The sequence below is a fragment of the Anolis sagrei genome, chromosome 1, assembly GCF_037176765.1.
Source record: "Anolis sagrei isolate rAnoSag1 chromosome 1, rAnoSag1.mat, whole genome shotgun sequence".
NCBI classification, from domain to species: domain Eukaryota; kingdom Metazoa; phylum Chordata; class Lepidosauria; order Squamata; family Dactyloidae; genus Anolis; species Anolis sagrei.
In genome coordinates this window covers 50082288-50101338 of record NC_090021.1, presented here as the reverse complement: position 1 = coordinate 50101338, position 19051 = coordinate 50082288, and the positions used below count along the sequence as shown (strand labels likewise).

At 40.1% G+C, this 19051-nt stretch overlaps 1 protein-coding gene across 3 annotated transcripts in view; it reads left to right on the top strand.

Annotated features, from left to right (window-relative positions):
* The first annotated feature begins 328 nt into the window (after window positions 1–328).
* Window positions 329–19051, top strand: part of RASGRP3 (RAS guanyl releasing protein 3) — a 47064-nt gene continuing 28341 nt past the window's right edge. For 2 of the 3 annotated variants that reach the window (XM_067464419.1, XM_067464417.1), the window contains exons 1-2: window positions 14342–14442; window positions 15394–15525. In XM_067464419.1, coding sequence (XP_067320520.1) covers window positions 14438–14442; window positions 15394–15525 — 137 coding nt within the window. In that variant the 5' untranslated portion in view covers window positions 14342–14437. Of the gene's footprint in view, window positions 878–10463; window positions 10644–13283; window positions 13387–14341; window positions 14443–15393; window positions 15526–19051 lie in introns of those variants that run through there. The other variant, XM_060754009.2, reaches the window with a different exon arrangement.

The following is a 19051-nucleotide window of genomic DNA, read 5'->3' as shown; positions in this document are numbered from 1 at the left end:
AACTCCTGGTTTGTGGGTTATGTTGTTGATAGGCAAATCACTCGCACTCTCTGTCTATCACACACACATATACACACACAAATACTCCTTTGATATTTTCAGCTTGTTCATAAAGTACAGAATGGGTAGAGGATGGATACCTTTCCTATGCAGATATACATATTTTATATATTGTTCCACAATGGCAGGAGAAGCCACAGTCTTCCTCTGAAGCACCTCAGTTGAGAATGCTGGAGCTGAATGGGCATGCAAAGAAAGCCCTGCGGCTCCTGATTCATCACCACGGGACTTGTGGCCAAACCCAGCTTTGCAGAAAATAATTCAGGCAAAGGCAGTCTCGGCTGCCATGTGGACCAAGGCTTTCTCTGAAAATGTGGGGGCTGCCTACCCAGCAAAGTTTTCCAAAAATCTGGCTATCACCCAGCCAGCCACGCAAGAGCACTGTCACACCAGGTGGAAAAACAACCCTTGCAGGTCAAACTACAGTAGGCTGTTTAATTTTCCATCCTAGCTGGTCCTGCCCACTGATGAAGCTTATCTGTTTTATTTGATTTATTTCCAGTGGGCAATGTGAAAGAATAAACCCTGGATGTAGCCCATGCTCTGCTCAAAGTGTTTTGCTGTGAAGAAAAGAATTGTGTTGTTGTTGTTGCTGCTGCTGCTGCTGTTGTTGAAATGGGGTTGGGGGCATACTGATCTTCGGAGTCTGACCTCTTGGCACAACAGAGAGATTTATCAGAGGGGGCATGTGACTCGTGAAGCAAGAGACACACAACCCCGGCTTGAAGGAAACAGCTGCTCATTTATGCTTTCGCGCTTGGCAGCTGGACAAAGAAAGGAGATGTTTGTGTTGAATACCTCTGCAGAACCCACTACAGTAAGTGGTTTTTCCTGTTGTCATTGGGCTCTATGTCTGTATGCTTATGGTGTCTCTGTATATGTGTGTTTAAAGCCACAAATGCCTTCTCGTTTCTCTTTGAACTTATTGCAAAGTCCCTTCACGGCTGAGGTGCATTTTGCCTCCCCACAGATCCAAAATCAGCTGTCCTTTTCCCCCTGGAGTCATTCTTTCCCCACAGACTGTTAGCATAATAGAAACAAAATGAGGAACTCGTGTTTCCCTTCAGTAAGGGGGGCAAAGTAAAATTGGATGGAAGGGGTTATTTTGCCGGCCAACTAATGCATGGTTTGCCAAGTTCATAAGGATCCTGCATCTTCAAGAAATAAGAAAGATTTTTGGGTGCTGCTTCTGCTTTGATTACAGAGTTGGAGTGGAGGAGAAATGGCACCTGGGAAAGTTCTCCATCCTGCAAAGCCATTAGGGATAAAGGCACCCTGTTTTATTTTAGAAGTGGGTAGTCCTACTCAAGCTCTGACAGATTTGTTTTCCTTGGAATGTTGTGAAGTGGGTCACAAAATAATGCCAGCATTGTGCTTAAGTTTAACGGCACCCTTGCCTTTTTCAAGAAGCTCATCCAACACACAGCACCGCTACTTTCTGGGGTTATTTGTGGCACCCTTGAAAGTGTAAATGGAAGAGTGCTGGTTTATAAAAAATAAAACTAAAATAGATAAATGCTGTCTTGTATAAATTGTGCTGTATGCCAATTTGCATAACTGTAGTATGTGAGAAAGGGAAGAACTATTATGCAAAAGATGGCAAGTTTCCCTGCCTTTTACTGCTGCCTTTTATAATATGCTTGTGTTTTTTCTGGGTATCTTTAAAACATCTGGTTGGCCTTATCAGTTGCAGGGCTTGAAGGCAAGGGAGGGCTACTAATTTACACCATTCTTGTGAACTTCCTGGATACAACACGGAGCATTTAGGAATGCAGTCAATGGCAATTCAAACAGTGCCAAACTGAATTCACTCTACAGTGTAGATCCACCACAGTATACAGGTATATGAATTGATCTTTCATTGTATATTTGATCTTCTGATGAAAGGTAGGTGCTGCATACTTTCCAACCTTTCACAGGTGAAAATTGGGACACATGTGGCTAAGTCATAGTGTCTCAAACTGTGCTCCTCTAGATGATTTGGACTTCAACTCCCACAATTCCTAACAAGCTGGCCGGGATTTATGGAATCTGAAGTCCAAAACACCTTTAGGAACGCAGTTTGAGAAACAATGGCTAAGGAAATGCTGGAGCCCCCAGTATTTTATGTATCATGTCATCAGCAACCAGACATTTGTATTACATTTTTAACAAAAACAGACAAAAGACAGAATCTGCAAGCTTGGTAGTTGATTAAATGTCCTTTGACCAGTATCTGGCCACTTGGAGTGCCTCTGGTGTTGCCGCAAGGAGGTCCTCCATTGTGCATGTAGCAGGGCTCAGGTTGCATTGCAGCAGATGGTCAATGGTTTGCTCTTCTCCACACTTGCATGTCGTGGATTTCACTTTGTAGCTCCATTTCTTGAGGTTGGCTCTGCATCTCGTGGTGCCAGAGCGCAGTCTGTACAGCGCCTTCCAAGTTGCCCAGTTTTCTGTGTGCCCGGGGGGAGTCTCTCATTTGGTATCAGCCACTGGTTGAGGTTCTGGGTTTCAGCCTGACACTTTTGGACTCTCGCTTTCTGGGGTGTTCCAGCGAGTGTCTCTGTAGAAACTATTTCTTGATTTAAGTCGTTGACGTGCTGGCTGATACCCAAACAAGGGATGGGCTGGAGATGTCACTGCCTTGGTCCTTTCACTATTGGCTGCTACTTCCCGGCGAATGTCAGGTGGTGCGATACCAGCTAGACAGTGCAATTTCTCCAGTGGTGTAGGGCGCAGACACCCCGTGATAATGCAGCATGTCTCATTAAGAGCCACATCCACTGTTTTAGCGTGGTGAGATGTGTTCCACACCGGGCATGCATACTCAGCAGCAGAGTAGCATAGCGCAAGGGCAGATGTCTTCACTGTGTCTGGTTGTGATCCCCAGGTTGTGCCAGTCAGCTTTTGTATGATATTGTTTCTAGCACCCACTTTTTGCTTGATGTTCAGGCAGTGCTCCTCGTAGGTCAGAGCACGGTCCAGAGTGACTCCCAGGTATTTGGGTGTGCTGCAATGCTCCAGTGGGATTCCTTCCCAGGTGATCCTCAGAGCTCGGGATGCTTGTCTGTTCTTAAGGTGAAAGGCACATGTCTGTGTTTTAGATGGATTAGGGATCAACTGGTTTTCCCTGTAATAGGCAGTAAGAGCACCTAGAGCTTCGGAGAGCTTCTGTTCAACCATCTCAAAGCTCCTTGCTTGAGCAGTAATGGCACGATCATCAGCATAGATGAAGCTCTCTGTCCCTTCTGGCAGTGGCTAGCCATTTGTGTAGATGGGAGCCCCCAGTGGTGCAGTGGATTAAACCACTGAGCTGCTGAACTTGCTTACTGAAAGGTCACAGGTTCGAATCTAAAGAGCAGCATGAGCTCCCCCTGTTAGCCCCAGCTTCTGTCAACCTAGCAGTTTGAAAACATGCAAATGTGAGTAGCTCAGTAGGTACCACTCCACTGGGAAGGTAATGGCACTTCATGCAGTCATGCCGGCCACATGACCTTGGAGGTGTCTACGGACAACGCCAGCTCTTTGGCTTAGACATGTCAATGAGCACCAAACCCAGAGTCGGACATGACTGGACTTAATGTCAGGGAAAAACCTTTAACTACCTTAAGTAAATGCAGAGTGTTGTCAGAATGGTAAAAGTTATTACAGGCAATGTGATGCAAAGTTGTAGGAGAGTCAGCAGCAGTTTGCATTTGCCTGAGGCTAATGGAAAGCCAAAATCTCTCCTGTTCTTTCTCAAAGTGGACCTAATTGCAGGCTTTTTTTATTTTTTGCACTATGAACTCAGTTTGCAGCAATTAAAACAAACTGAAGAGAAAGTGGGAAAATAATAGGCAGAGAGCGAAAACTAGACATTTTCACTGAGAAAGCATAAAAGCAGGAAGGAGTTATTTTATCCCTCTTGTTCTCTATCAGGACTCCAGTACATATGTAATTTGACCACAGAACCTTTTAATTATTTTTAAACATGTTCATATCACTTTCTACTTAATTAAAATCTTAGAGTGGCTTCTGTGAAAAAAATAAATAAAATTAAATGCTAAAATAATAAATTAGCAATATGACTACGATAATTAATTAAAACAATGTGTTAAAAATTATGACAACAGCTGGCAACATTAAGCAAAAAAATAAGCAGGGAAATGCTAAAAGAAGGCCAAAATCTCATTGCTTGTGCTAACTAGGCCCAATGAAAACAGAGTGATAGAATTAATTCCAGAATGGCAGTTGACATGCTATGCAGCTTCCACAGTTTTAGTTGCAACTAGCAGCTAAACCATTAGATTTAGTTTAAGGCATCAAGCTTATTTGCTGCAACAGCCAATGAGAGATCTAAAAGTGTGTATGAAAAATAAAGTATTTGCCTATTGGAAGAAGGAAAGCTGAGGAAAGTCCAGAATGTCTTCCCAGAGAAAAGAGTTCCATAGTCTGAGAGCAAACACAGAGAAGGTCCTCTCATGCCCCCCAGCAAATAATCTTGTGATGCTGGTAGGACCTAAAGAAAGCCTTTTCCTGGAAATATTATACAAGGGTAGATTTGTGTAGGGAAATAATCTTTCAAGTAGGCTGGAGCTAAACCATAACTTCAACATTTTGAAAGTGGTTGCAGACAAAATGAGAGCTAGTAAAATTGTCATAACAAGGCTTTTCATTTCTTCCTGTGTCCAACTTCATCTCGTCAAAATATCTCAAACTTGTTGAAATTTAAAAGGTAGCCCCCAAAATAGTGTATTCTAAACAGAGGTAACCAATAAATGTGTCATCCTGACCAAATCAGACATTTCTAAAAATGGATGTTACTTGCACGTATCATATTTACTTGAGTCTAATTCACCATTGAATCTAATGTGCACCTCCATTTTCAAAACCCTGAAACCAAAAAAAGTATTTGCTGGTGAATGTGATGGGCAGCTGCAAAAGTGCATTCTTTGTAATTTGTCCAAAAAAGGTGTGCATTACAGTAGCTGCATGCTTATAATTTCTTCTTTAAAGAAAAAAGTGTTAGAAACACCAAAGCTTTCAGCAATGGAAACTTAGGGTAAATCTATGCTATAGAACGAATTCACTTCAGCTGACCTGGCTCAATGCTTTGGGGTCATGGGGGTTGTTGTGTCATGAGCGACTTCAGAAACTGCAAGTCACTTCTGGTGTGAGAGAATTGGCCGTCTGCAAGGACGTTGCCCAGGGGACGCCCAGATGATTTGATGATCATCCTTGTGGGAGGCTTCTCTCATGTCCCCGCATGAGGAGCTGGAGTTGATAGAGGGAGCTCATCTGCCTCTCCCTGGATTCGAACCTGTGACCTGTCGGTCTTCAGTCCTGCGGGCACAGGGGTTTAACCCACTGCGCCACCATGGGGGTTGTAGTTTGGGATCATGGGGCCTGCCAAAGAATGCTGATGCCCCACCAAGCTACCCATTCCAGCATTGCATAGCATTGAGCCAGGGCCATTTAGCTCAGCACTAAGATTACTGTATTATGTGAATCTAATGCACACCCTAATTTTGGGATGGTAATTTAAACAAAACAAAAAAAAAGATGAGCATTAGATTTGAGTAAATCAGAGTATTGTCAGTTTTGGGCAAATGCAATCCTGGCTGTTGCTGAAACTGGCCACCCCAGGCTAAGGAGACAATTCAGGATGCAAACCTAAATGCAAACCTAGATCTTCATGAAGAGTTTAATCCTTTCCAAACAAGCTACACTTCTGTCCCTGGTCCATCTTTTGACTAACAAGGAGAACCTCTGTCTTGTCTGGAGTGAACTTCAGTTTGTACATCCTCATCCAACCCCTTGTTATTCCAGATCTTTCTTATAAGCATCAGGATGGCTGAACAGATGTTGGACCTGTTCACACGGCCCTTTTGGACTATGCTGTTATGCTGACAAAAGGGAAGGCATGCAGGACAGCTCATGGCACCCCATGTGCACTCCCTCCTCCCCTCATCAAATGGTGGGGATGGGAGAGGGTCCTTTAGCACACACCCCCCATCAATGGTAGAAAAGGCAGTAACGCGCATTGCCCCAACACCCTTTCTGCCATCATATGGCAAAAAGGAGAGGAAAGTGCAGGTAGCTCCATTGGAACTACTCAAACTACACTTTCCTCCCCGTAGTGGAGGAATGTTGGTGAGGCCTGTCGTGTGTCGTGTGATGGCACCCATCCTTTCAACTCATGAAAGCAGCAAAATGGGGCAAAAATGCCCCATGTGAAGAGGTCCAATGTTGTATCTTTGCACAAAAGGTATAAAACTAAAACACAAAGAAACCAATTGTATCCTTCCTATCTTGACATCATATACAGTCAAACTTGGACTACAGAGAGTCCCAATTTAATATCATTTTGAGTGAAGAGCCATCGCTTGGCCCTGGTTTTGCTTTGACATATGAGCAGCATTTTTAGTTAAGCACTAGCACCAGAGAGAGCACTAGCACCAGAGTACAGGGCTTTAGGGCTTCACGGGAGCAGCCTCCATGCATCATGCCTCCGTGCCTGGGAGACTGCTGTCTACTTTGTTCTTGTCTGCTTTGAGGAACTCTGAGTTAGTTGATTTTGTGTGGTTTTTATTCCTAATAAGTTTGGCTTCATGAAGAAAGGGAGAGGGAGAGAGCAAGAGAGGGAGGGAGGCTGAGTACAGTATGAAAAAAAATATGCTTTTGCCTTTTCACTTTGTGCTTTCTGCTTCCTTGCTACAAATTTGTGTTTCTGCCATTTTATAGTTAATCTTTTTTTATTGTTCTATGTGAATGTGCATTATACATATGTTATTTATAAAGTGCATTTTCTTATTTAAAACACAATAAAATGGGAAAGTGGGGTGCAGCGGAACGGATTAATAGCATTTCTATGCATTTCAATGGGACAATTCACTTTGAGGTAAGAGAGTTCTGAGTTAAGAGCTCAGACATGGAAGGAATTACACTCTTAACTCAAGGCACCACTGTATCTCCTACCTGAGGCGGTCTCCTACTCCCTGCTAATAGTTGGAAGAGGCCTGGGTTTGAATACATTCCTCAAAAGAAGTGTGTGATTCTTGGCAGAAAGGAATTCCAGGCAAGGAATCCCAGGCCTTTGAAAAACATAATATCCTGTGGTTGATACTTAACTTAAAACATATCCTGTGGTTGATACTTAATTTATCATGCTTAGTGATATCATCAGGTGCTGACCCTAGTAACATTACCCTTGTAGTATCACCAGGATTGATACTTTTTATACCCTCCAGCATTTAATAAATAATGATACATTTAATAGAATTCTTATTAGTATTATAATTTCTAACATTTATCAGATGAAACATATATATGGCCAAGCAACATCAAAGTGTGGTCCAATTAGTACAATTATTGATAAGGAATAACACACAAGATGGGAACAGATGTGACAGTTAACATTTGGATGAGTCTAAGGACCTCATCATATTGGCTGCCACAATTGCCACAGATCGTGGTGAATCTAGCAGTGCCCATCAGGGTGTGTGGAAAACCCGGCACCCTACACACCACATTGCCTGACTTCAGTTTGAAGCAATGAAGGGAAATGGAAAAAAGGAGAGAGAATTGGACTTTTTTAAAGCAGTTGAAAAAGTGACAGGCAGATAATTGAGTCTTGCACAGGGAGAAAGGTGGGATAAAAGTAAAATAAATAACCAGGACAATTGGGGAGTATGTTTTTCCAGCATCACACAAGGCTATCTCCAGGTTTCATATTTCAACACCAATATCTCAGAACCTACGATAGTCCTGGGCTGCAATCCTTTCTGTAATAGATCAGGAACCTTATCACACAAGACAGGTAAACTGCAATTGCATCAGCATAATAGCACCTTCTGTTGGGGCTTATCATATTTCATTATCATTGTTCTCTTGCTATCCTGGGGGGAGACATTTTAAAAAGTAATTCTTGAAGGTACATAACAATAATCCCGAATATCCTGTATTTGCACAAGGTCCTTGCACACGTGGTGGCTGGGCATCTCCAGATGTTCTTGGAGAAAACAGATAACACCTATAAATTAATGAAGTAAATATGTTCCTTGGCATTACTTCTCTAAGAGGAAATTTTGTACCAGACGTAGAAATCACATGGAAAGAATTGGGATAGGTTCCAACAGCAAAAAAGAATTGCTATTCAACAACTTTCAGCAAACGTTTTACTCAATGCTAACAATATCTACATGTAAAATGAAACTTCAGGCCAGGTAGGCCTTGCATAAACAAAAACATTTGGACCTCTAGAGACTATTTGAAATTTTATAAAATTCACCTAGATCTTTTTAAAATTAAAAAACCCATTCAATTATTATTATGATTTTAATTTTAGTGGCTAAACAAATAGCTCTGTGCTTTAAAAAAAAACTGGCTGGGGCTAATGAAGCAGACAAATCAATCCCCATTCACTGTTTATGTGTGCTCTGTAAAGGATTTTGGAGGCAGCTACTGTTTGTCTTTTCTGTTGCGGGCAGGCAGGCATAAAATCCCCCTTTTTCTCAAACAGGGGATGGGGAGGAAATATAGGGCTAGTCAAATGTGAAAAAAATTGTATTGAGGAGCTTCTTTCACAAAGGCTTTGTTAACTGAGGAGTGCCTGTATCTAAAGCCATTTCAGTCTGGTTTTAGGCCACCTTATGGTACCAAGACCATCTTGGTTCTACTCTGGTGAAAGTCCAGGAAGTGCTACGTGTTGGTCCTGCTGGATTTCTTTGTGGCTTTCTTTTTTTGTACCAGTTTAATCATACATTCCTTTATCAGTTCTGATTCCATGTCCATCTTCAGTAATAATTAATATATTTTCCAATAAAGTGTACTTTGTTAGTAGATAGTTCTTTTTCAAATTCTGATCGTTCTCTTTCAAATTAAATATTTTTTACTGTCTTGTGTAAATCTTTCTTTCAGTTGTCTATTCTTTTGATCACTTTTGATCATATTGGCCCTCGTGGCCTGGCTGGAGGCATTGTTTTACAATGGCTCCACTCTTTTTTCTATGGTTGGTTCCAGAGAGTAGCATTGGGAGATTCCTGCTCAACCTCATTTATGGGATGCTGCAGATGCAGCAGTCAGGAGGCTTGTTGTCATGTCTTTCTTGGGTATTCAGCCTCTCCCCTCCCGATATCCCCATTGCCTCAACCCTATTTATTTATTTCAAACATTTCTACCCCGCCCTTCTCAACCCCTAGGGGGACTCAGGGCGGCTTACAATTGGCAATAATTTAATGCCGCATCATAAAATACAGAATACAGAATAACAAATATAACAATTAACATGAACTTTAATAAATAAAGATTAAAACAGTATACTTACACTCTGATTAGCTATTGCCCATCTGGTGGCTGTTTAGCTAGCCATCTACTAATGAATACTCCGCTTAACTTATCCAAATCCTTTTCCATGCCATAGTCAAACATTATAAGAAGGTTTTGCGAGACCAGTCACTCTTGTTGCAATTGTATAGTAATTGTATAGTAATTATGAGGCAGTGGACCATATTTTAGTTCTTGGGGACCACTGGTGTCCATGGACCAGAGGTTGGGAACCATTGCAATAGAATCACCTGTGGCTGTAGAGGTGCTAGAAGAGTGCCCGAATGCTATAAAGGGATGAATGAGTATGAATAAACTTAGGCTGTATCTTGAGAAGACAGAAGGTCTGTGAATTAGTGGTTCTTGGGTATGGAAATTGAGTAGGTTATCAGTCCTGGAGGGGGTTGCACACCTTGTCACTGGAGGCCCAGATTCAAAGTGTCTGGGCACATCTTCAACTGGTCCATCAGCTATTATTTTCCCTGGAAAAGGATTAACTTAATCACAATAGGTTATATCCTTGTAAATTCCCTATTAGATTGCTGCAATGTACTGTATGTGTGACTGCCCATGAAGACCACTTGAAAACTGCCACTAGTGCAAAATGTAGCATCTGGATTTTCATTGGGATTCCACTCAAATATCATATAACACCTGTTTTGAAGAAATTGCACTGGCTGCCAATACATTTTCATTCCGAATTCAAGGTGATGGCAGTTGAAGTTAACCTCTTAAATGGATTGAGACCTCAATACTTGAGATATATATTTGAGATCTGTTGGAGAGGCCCTTCCTTTGAATCCCATCAGTAGGGCAAATACATTGGAGGTCCAGTTGGTGCCAAAGTTGGAATCATTTTATTAAAGACTTTAGGCCAAACGGATTTTCTCCAGGCTGGACATGTGTTATGGATATACAATTCAAGATTTCTTTAACTGTTTTTAAATTGAGAAATTATTTAATAACCATGGTAATTGTTGTTTTAAATTGATTTTGTTGTATGCTTCTGCAAGATCATTGGATAAATGGTGGCATATAAGCATTTTAATAAAATACATTAATGAATATAATAAATAGTTTCATAATCCTCTGCTTCCTCCCACCCACCTTTCTTTTTCCAGTTTTCTAATGAAGTACCGCAGAGATTGCAATTGATATTCATCTAATGGGAGCCCTCCTCATCTTCCCTATGGTGAAAGTGGATTCAGTCTTCTGACATCGGCCAAAGGCAATGGGGTCCAATACTCTGGGGAAAACTGCAACATTGGACGAGCTGTTAACTACCTGCATTAAAATGTTTGGTATGACCCTTCCATTTTTAACTATTTCCTTCATTTGCTTTTCTTTTCTTATTTATTGTACACTATGTTTTGGCTAGTGATATGATGCCCTGTGACATTCAGAGCTTAGACAACCTCCTTTAAAAAAAAAAAAAAAGGTAACTGCCAGAATCCCAGAATGCAGGGCTGTAGTTTAAAAAATAGTTAAAGATATGTGGTTTGTGAGGCAGGAACAAAGGCCAGCTTGAGAGAAATAAAGTAAATAAAGCCTATTACATGAACTCCATCTGAAGGCTTGATTACACTGATGGAAACAAATCTGTTTGGCAAAGTTTTTGCTATTTCACGTTAGCCCTGCAGTGACCCTGCTAATGCCATACACATCATACTGTGATCTCTAAAACCAGCCACATGTTCCCCCCTGTTGAACTCACCTTGCTGTTAGGGAGTGGCCCACATGTCCAATCATTCGTTATTTTCAGTCACGGACTTCCTACGTTTTACCCTGACATGAAACATACAACCTTGTCACATGGCTGCCAGAATTGCCTCACATTGTCAGGGGTGTTGGGATTCAATCCCACACTGCCCAAGTCTCAAGTCCTCAATGAGGAACAGTTTAGTTAGCTTAGTATAGACTAGGGGTTTCCTTTCCTCCATGTCTCTTGAAATGTATCTAATTTCTTCTCCCCTCTCTGTTTCTGTTCTCATTCTAATTGGTTGTTTAAAAAGGATATTTTTCTACTGCAAGCCTTTTGAATCTGACTTCTGCCTTCTTATACTTTAGTATGTGTGCTTTGAGATCGCTCTCTGTTTTGTCCAAGGCTTTCATGGCCAGAATCACTGGGTTGTTGTAGGTTTTTTGGGCTGTATGGCCATGTTCTAGAAGCATTCTTTCCTAACGTTTCACCAGCATCTATGGCAGGCATCCTCAGAGGTTGTGAGGTCTGTTGGAAACTAGGAAAATTGGATTTATATAACTGTGGAAAGTCCAGGGTGGGACTTAGGGTGCATTTTACAGTTAATGATATGTTGCAATTGAAGAAATACATTATTATTAGGGTTTTGGGCTCCTGAATAATCATAGATTAGGACGAGATCTAATGGGATGCAGCAGCGCAGTGGGCTAAAATTCTAAGCTGAATAACTTGATGACCAGAAGGTTGGTGGTTTGAATCAACAGGATGGGATGAACTTCCATTGTTTGCCCCAGCTTCTGCCAATTTAGCAGTTTGAAAACATGCTAGTGTGAGTAGATCAATAGGTACCGCTTCAGCAGGAAGGTAATGACACTCCATATTGTCATGCCAGCCACATGACCTAGGAGGCGTCTACGGACAACGCTGGCTCTTCGGCATAGAAATTGAGATGAGCACCATTCCCCACAGTTGGATTCGACTAGACAATGTCAAAGAGAAACCTTTACCTAGGAAGAGACCGCAATCACCATCCAGTTCAGTTGTCTGCCATCCAATCTGATGAGTAGCAATCCATGCCTCAATATATTGACCTTCACCCTCTATCAACCTTTTAGTTATGTATACTTGACCTGCACAAACCTGGTGGAGGCATCATTCACCCATGCTTCAATTGCCAGCAAAACAAATCTCCTTCACTCTTTACCATTGAAAGTCGGTTTAGAGGGAATAACAATTGTGGAAATACTGTCAAATCACGATTAAGTAGTGATCGTAAATACAAAACCATTTAGCTAAGTAAATCTAGTAACCATTTTGTATTCACAGTTGCTACTTAGTCATGATTTTGTTACTATTGCCACAGTCATAACTCTCCTCAAATATATTTTCCTTGATATTGGCTGCATGGGAGAAGGAGATGCGGACTGCGAGCTGTTCGAGTCTCAGGTTCAGAGGGAACTGGGCCAGTATAGTTGAATATATTTAATGAAGTAGCTGATATAGGATTTTATTTATTTATTTACGGAATTTCTACTCCACCTTTTTCTAGTCTGGAGGCGACTCAAGGCAGCTTTACAACCAGGCAGCCTTTTGATGCCTTCAACTAAAAACAGCATTTAAAATAGAATTATAAAATACATACATTAGACCTTTAAACACATGTAAAAGACCAACATCTTCACAATTAGGATGATAGCTAATGACAAATTTAGACAATTGCCTGCATGTAATGATAACTTGTATGATTGATATTAAACAAAGAAGGAGACGTGTTTTGAAAATGAAGTTATGAAATAGTCAAAACTGTATGAAGTTCAAACAACCCAACTTCATAATGATAAACAAGAAATTAGGAGATGAAACTAACAAGATGTTCTGGATGTCAATGATTGTAATTATGGGGAAATCAGACAAGTTAAAGGAAATAGGTTTCTGGTAATAAAGGAAGATGAGGAGGACACTGTCTGGGAGGTTGATATTGTAAGTTATTTGTTGAAATGGGCCCTATCCATAGTAGTACAGCTGATATACACACAACTTTCTATTAAGAGGATAGGAGAGTTTTCTAATATGTTCATTTCACTACTAATAATTGTCAGCTGTCTTTTAAATCTTTGTCAATATCACTTTCAATGTATGTATGGAAATATCCATCTGGCTTTCATATTGTTTCAACACTAGTAACATTCAGTAATGCACCTTATCCTGTTTTGAATATCATGCATGTACATATCTTTTGCAGATTGTAAAGGGGAACTCAGTAATAATTATTTGCCAAGAACCTTCCTTCTAATGCACCGATGGTATCTATCCTCAACAGAACTGGCAAGCAGACTTCTCTCCTTATATCCTTTTAGAGAGAAATATTGGTGTACGAAAAATGTGGTTGTCTAATAAACATGATTCTGGGATGTTGTTATTTAAGTTCACATAGCTTGTATATGTTGGGTGAAGGACTAAAACCAGGTCTTATATAAAGGTCTAAAAATTATGTAAATTGCAACTTTGCAAATATTTGTTGTTCTTAGGAGAAATTATTTGTCCTTCCACATTTTAAAAAACATACTGCATACTTTTAAAAAATCTTAATGAATATAAATTTAGTTTCTTATCATCATGGTGATGATATGTTACCTTCAATTGCAGAAGCCTCCCACAGGATTGTAAAGCATCTGGGTTTCCCCTGAGCAACATCCTTGCAGATGGCCAATTTTCTCACACCAGAAGCGACTTGCAGTTTCTCAAGTTGCTCCTGACACAGAAAAAAAATACTTATAGTCACACAGACATATTGGGAAAATGTATATAACTACTGTATATTCAATATTGAGAGGAGTGAGGAGCAAAAAATAAACATATAAACAAACAAGCCACAGCAACATGGTTATGGGACCAGGCTTTTGGGTATCTTGCAGATAATTGACAATGACAATGATGATAAGGCTATGGAAAATGGACTATGGATAGGCTTCTGATTGTGTTGTAGCCGCTGAATTTGTTTCTAGATAAGGCTAGACAGCCAGTATTATTGTACTATTTTCATTGTACTTTCTATTTTTAAACAAATTTTAAACTAATTTAATATATTTTTCATAGGTAATTGCTGTATGTGTTATTTGTTATGTAGTGGCATCAAATTGTGCCCACTGTAAACTGCCCTGAGTCCCCCCTCTGGGGGTTGAGAAGGCTTGAAATAAATGAATAAATAAATAAATACATATATACATAAATAGCAAAACTATTACAACAGCAGATAAAGTGTTTAATTAAAGAAGAAAAATGTACTGTGCTAGAATGACTGAAATCAAGAGGTAGAAAGACTTCTTTAACTAATCTACATATAGAAATGCCAATGGAGAAAACTGCAGTGAAATCCGCTTAAAAATCTGCTACTTTATGAGGTAAATAAGAATTTATTCCACCAGGAAGTGGAACAAATTTATGTAGGTACATGGATATCTGAAAGAAGACTGATGGAGGTGGCAGCAGCATTATGTCAGGAGTCACATAATTTAGGAGATGCATATTTGGATCTCCGAAAATCCCCTGCCTTTTCTTTACTGCATTCTGATTGATGGCCCTGAATTGAGGCTAATGTAAGCCTGCACCCACAATAGTTTCACAGTGGAAAAGAATGGTGTCAAAATGATTTCTACCTCAGATGATTTGGCCAAGTCCTCCACCATGCAGAAGAGCTCTGCTTGAATGTTGCTGATCAAAGAAGGGGGCTAGATTCTTTCCTGACTCTGCTGCTTGGAACTGATGGATGATGGAGGCCACTAGTTTGGGGAAGGCTTGATTAGATGGAGCCATAATCAGACTCAGTAGAGTCTAGGGAAGTCACTTTAGAAAACCACTTCCATCATCTACAACTAGCATACTCTACAATTTGAGAACTAGCTTCAAAAAAGGGTCTCTTCCAAGCTCTGATACAAGACAGCTGTATATGTTTATCTGTCAATCTGTTTGCAAATTTCAGTATAATGTTTGTATTGTCTTTATTAAAAAAATAGCCCTTGGTAAAACCGGTGATTGTATGTTAGCTGTAATTGAGTGTAATTATTGATAATATGCTAGCCAGAGTAGCTCAGATGTTTTTGGCTTTTGAGTGGAGAACCAGCCACTATTATTTCAATACTGGAGAAGAGACATGGCTGCATTTCTCCAGTCAATGTGGCCACTGCAAATAACAGAAAAGACAATATTTTCCTATTAAGAAATTGTGTTGTTTTTTTAAAAAAAAATATATGAATGAAGACTGATTTTCATGAACCTAAGCAAATTCTGCTACGAGTATATACTTTAAGAATCAATGAGTTGATATGTGAATAACTCTTCTATCATAATTTCAGATACTGGATTTTAGAATTTCCTGCAGAATTCAATCTGGATCTTGGTTTGGTTCGTCTTACTGAGGAGTTTCAAGAATTAGCCAGCCATCTTGGTTTTGAAGACCACATTCACCTTCTTGATATTTCTAGCATGTAAGATTATCATCTGTAATGTGACAAAGAACAATTATTCAGTCAGAATTCTGCAACACTATATTGACCACCATGGTAAAACAGAAAACAAATCCATATTAAGTAACTTTTATCTTAATGTAAATCAGGACAGCCTTTTAAAGAAATTTCTGTCTTAACTCAGTGCTATTAAATTTCTGGGTTCATGTATATGAACAAATATATTGGGATACAGAGGTTTCATTATTGTTTTTTGTGTGATAGCCAAATAATGTTTCTGTTATTCCCTCAGTTATCACACCTTTTACTCCTTAGCTGTGTATACTGTACTTTTTACTGTCCTGCTGCATTTTGGTACCTTTTGAATTCTGAATCTGTGTACGCACTTATTGCTTCCTGCTTCTTCTGAGGGAGTGCAGCACTGCCTTTCATGTGCAGCGATATGGTCTATGGGTGTCAATTTTAATGCTGTAGATACAACACAACTTTCACACACCAGTTGAAATGGGGAAAAAGGAAAGAAACTAAGGATTCTTTCTGTGGACTTTGGGGAGAGGTGTCTAGTGTTGCTGCTTTTGGTAACTTGCCTGAGTAGAATTAGAGTACTTATTGCAAGCAGACAAGCAAAGAGATTCCTCAGAACTTGGGAGTTACTCCTAGTGTTTCAAGTTTTTGCCTTCTTGGCAATCCCAAGCAAAGCTTTTGCAGCATGCCACCTGAGAAGTTTTGTTTTTAGCATTATTACGCTGACTTTCTTCCAGAGTGGAAGTATGGTATAATGATTTGAGTGTTTGACTACAATTCTGGAGACCCACTGGGTGACCTTGGGTGAGTCCTGCATTCTCAGCCACAGAGGGAGGAAAAGGCAACCCCTCTCTGAAAAAATCTTGCCAAGAAAACCCTATGAAAGGTCCTCTTAGGGTTGGCATAATTTGAAAACAAAGAGATATATTTTTCAGCCTGTATCCAACATTAGAGCTAATCTTTAAGCTGCCATGGAAGTATTGCTGTGTTCAATTTGTGTCCAGTGTGGCCTCGCTCTCCCCATTTAACCTTGAGGTCCGTTTTTGCTTTGCAGTCTTTGTGTGTTCTTCCCCTCTATCTCTCGGGATTTCCTTAAGTTTTTTTTCAAATATGCGACACACTTCTTTACAATTATAAACTGTGCTGCTATGTTTGTTTCTCTATAGCCAGATCAATTATATTCTCTGTGTCAGGTTAGTCACTGTATTAGATGACTGGGGGAGAAAGCCAGAGAGTGAATAACATACACAGCAATAGAACCATAATAGTTTATTATTTTAGTGTTATTTGTTGTCAGTTTCAACTTATGGCAACTCCGTGGCTATGGGGCACTCTGGTAGAGGCCTCTCCTGGGTCTACAGCCCCATCTACACTGTCATATAATGCAGTCTGAAACTGCATTATATGATTAAGGATAGACTCATTATTGTTTTGGGGGCCTAAAGATGTTGTGAAAATGGCCCCTGGTGCATCTATATGGTGTTGGAACCATTTGAAGGCACATTTTTGTTTTTGTTTTGTTTTGTTGCTTTGGAAGGTATAGCATCCTAAATTATCCTATAGTACAGCAGTTCTCAACCTGTGGGTCCCCAGATGTTTTGGCTTTCAACTGCCAGAAATCCTAACAGCTGATAACCTGGCTGAGATTTCTGGGAGTTGTCAGCCAAAACACCTGGGGACCCACAGATTAAGAACCACTGCTATAGTGGTAATGAAGCATCATAGCCTCCCACAGTTGCCCAGGCCTGTTCTGGAGAAAATATAAACAAAATTGCTTAAAATGGGTACTGGAAGAGAAAGAAAAGGAAGCTATGTAAGAATTTCAACTCATCTGGAAACACTTCTGGGGATGGATACAAGAGTGATCTAGTGTCACAATGCATATCCAGTAAGATATGTAAGTTAATCCACAAATTAACTGAACTGTGTTGCCTTTCCATCTAAGTTTATTAAGTCATCCAAATAAATATAAAATGTGGAATATTTCTCACTGATTTGTAATGAGGCAAAATTAAATGTTTGCTTCTCCTTTGGATGATTAGGAATAGCTGCTGCTTCTGGTGGCTGAAATCCAAAATATCTGGAAAATTGGCACCCTTTCCTTTAGCCTTCTTCCAGTTCTAAATAAAAGTACTGGATGAATTCAGCCACATCTCTATTATTCAAGATGCCTCTTGCTGTGTTTCATGGTCTATGTTATGCACTGTTGCCATTGTATGCAACTCTAGTGCAACTTCACTTTTTTTTTTTACAGAAAGCAATAAAGTTGTAAAAAAAAGTTATACTAGCCAACTTGATGCCCTCCAGTTGCAATTGATCCCTATCACCCACAGTCAAGCTGGCTCCTGGTCATATTGGCTGGGGATTATAGTTTAAATCTTCTTGCCTGCTCAACTAGAGTTCATCCATTGAGATGTTAAATCGATATTTGTCTAAGTCCCATTGATTCAGTGGACCTACTCTAGTTGAGATTTGCCTTTGTATTTAGACTAATGAAAGGTGATGTCAATTGTCTCTAATACATGTGGGCAGCTTTGATTCAGGGAAAGGATGGATTAGACCAGCATTTCTCAACCTGGGGGTCATGAGCGGAGTGTTGGAGAGGTCACCAAAGACCATCAGAAAACATTTTCTGTTTGTCATGGGGGTTCCATGTCAGAAGCTGGTGGGGATCAGAATGCCCTTTGATTGTAGGTGAACTATAAATCCCAGCAACCAGAACTCCCAAATGTTAAGGTCTATTTTCCCCAAACTCCACCAGTGTTCACATTTGGGCATATTGAGTATTCATGCCAAGTTTGGTCCAGATCCATCATTGTTTGAGTCCACAGTGCTCTCTGGAGGCAGGTGAACTACAATTCCAAAACTCAAGGTCTATGCCCACCAAACCCTTCCAGTATTTTCTTTTGGTCATGAGAGTTCTGTGTGCCAAGTTTGGTTCAATTCCATCATTGGTGGAGTTCAGAATGCTCTTTGATCATAGATTAATGATAAATCCCAGCAACTACAACTCCCAAATGACAAAATCAATCCTCCTCAACCCCACCAGTATTCAAATTTGGGCATATCGGGTATTTGTGCCAAGTTTGGTCCAGTGAATGAAAATACCTCCTGCTTATAAGATATTTATATTCATAATACTAGCAAAATTACAGTTATGAAGTAGCAACGAAAATAATTTTATGGTTGGGGGTCACCACAACATGAGGAATTGTATTAAAGGGTTGCAGCATTATGAAGGTTGAGACCCACTGGATTAGAGTTTCTGTGACTATGATTTGGCACAAATGTTTTAAGACAGACTTTGAAGAAACAACTATTAACACCAATAAGTAAAAGCAAAGAGTTGTTGCTGTTTTTGTGTGCCTTCAAGTCATTTCCAACTTATCGTAACGCTAAGGCAAACCTATCATTGAGTTTTTTAAGATGGACAGTGTGGGACTAGCCCAGTATCCTCCAGTGGCTTTCCATGACTGAGAGAGAAATCAGACCTTGGTCTCCAGACATAGTCCAGTGTTCACAG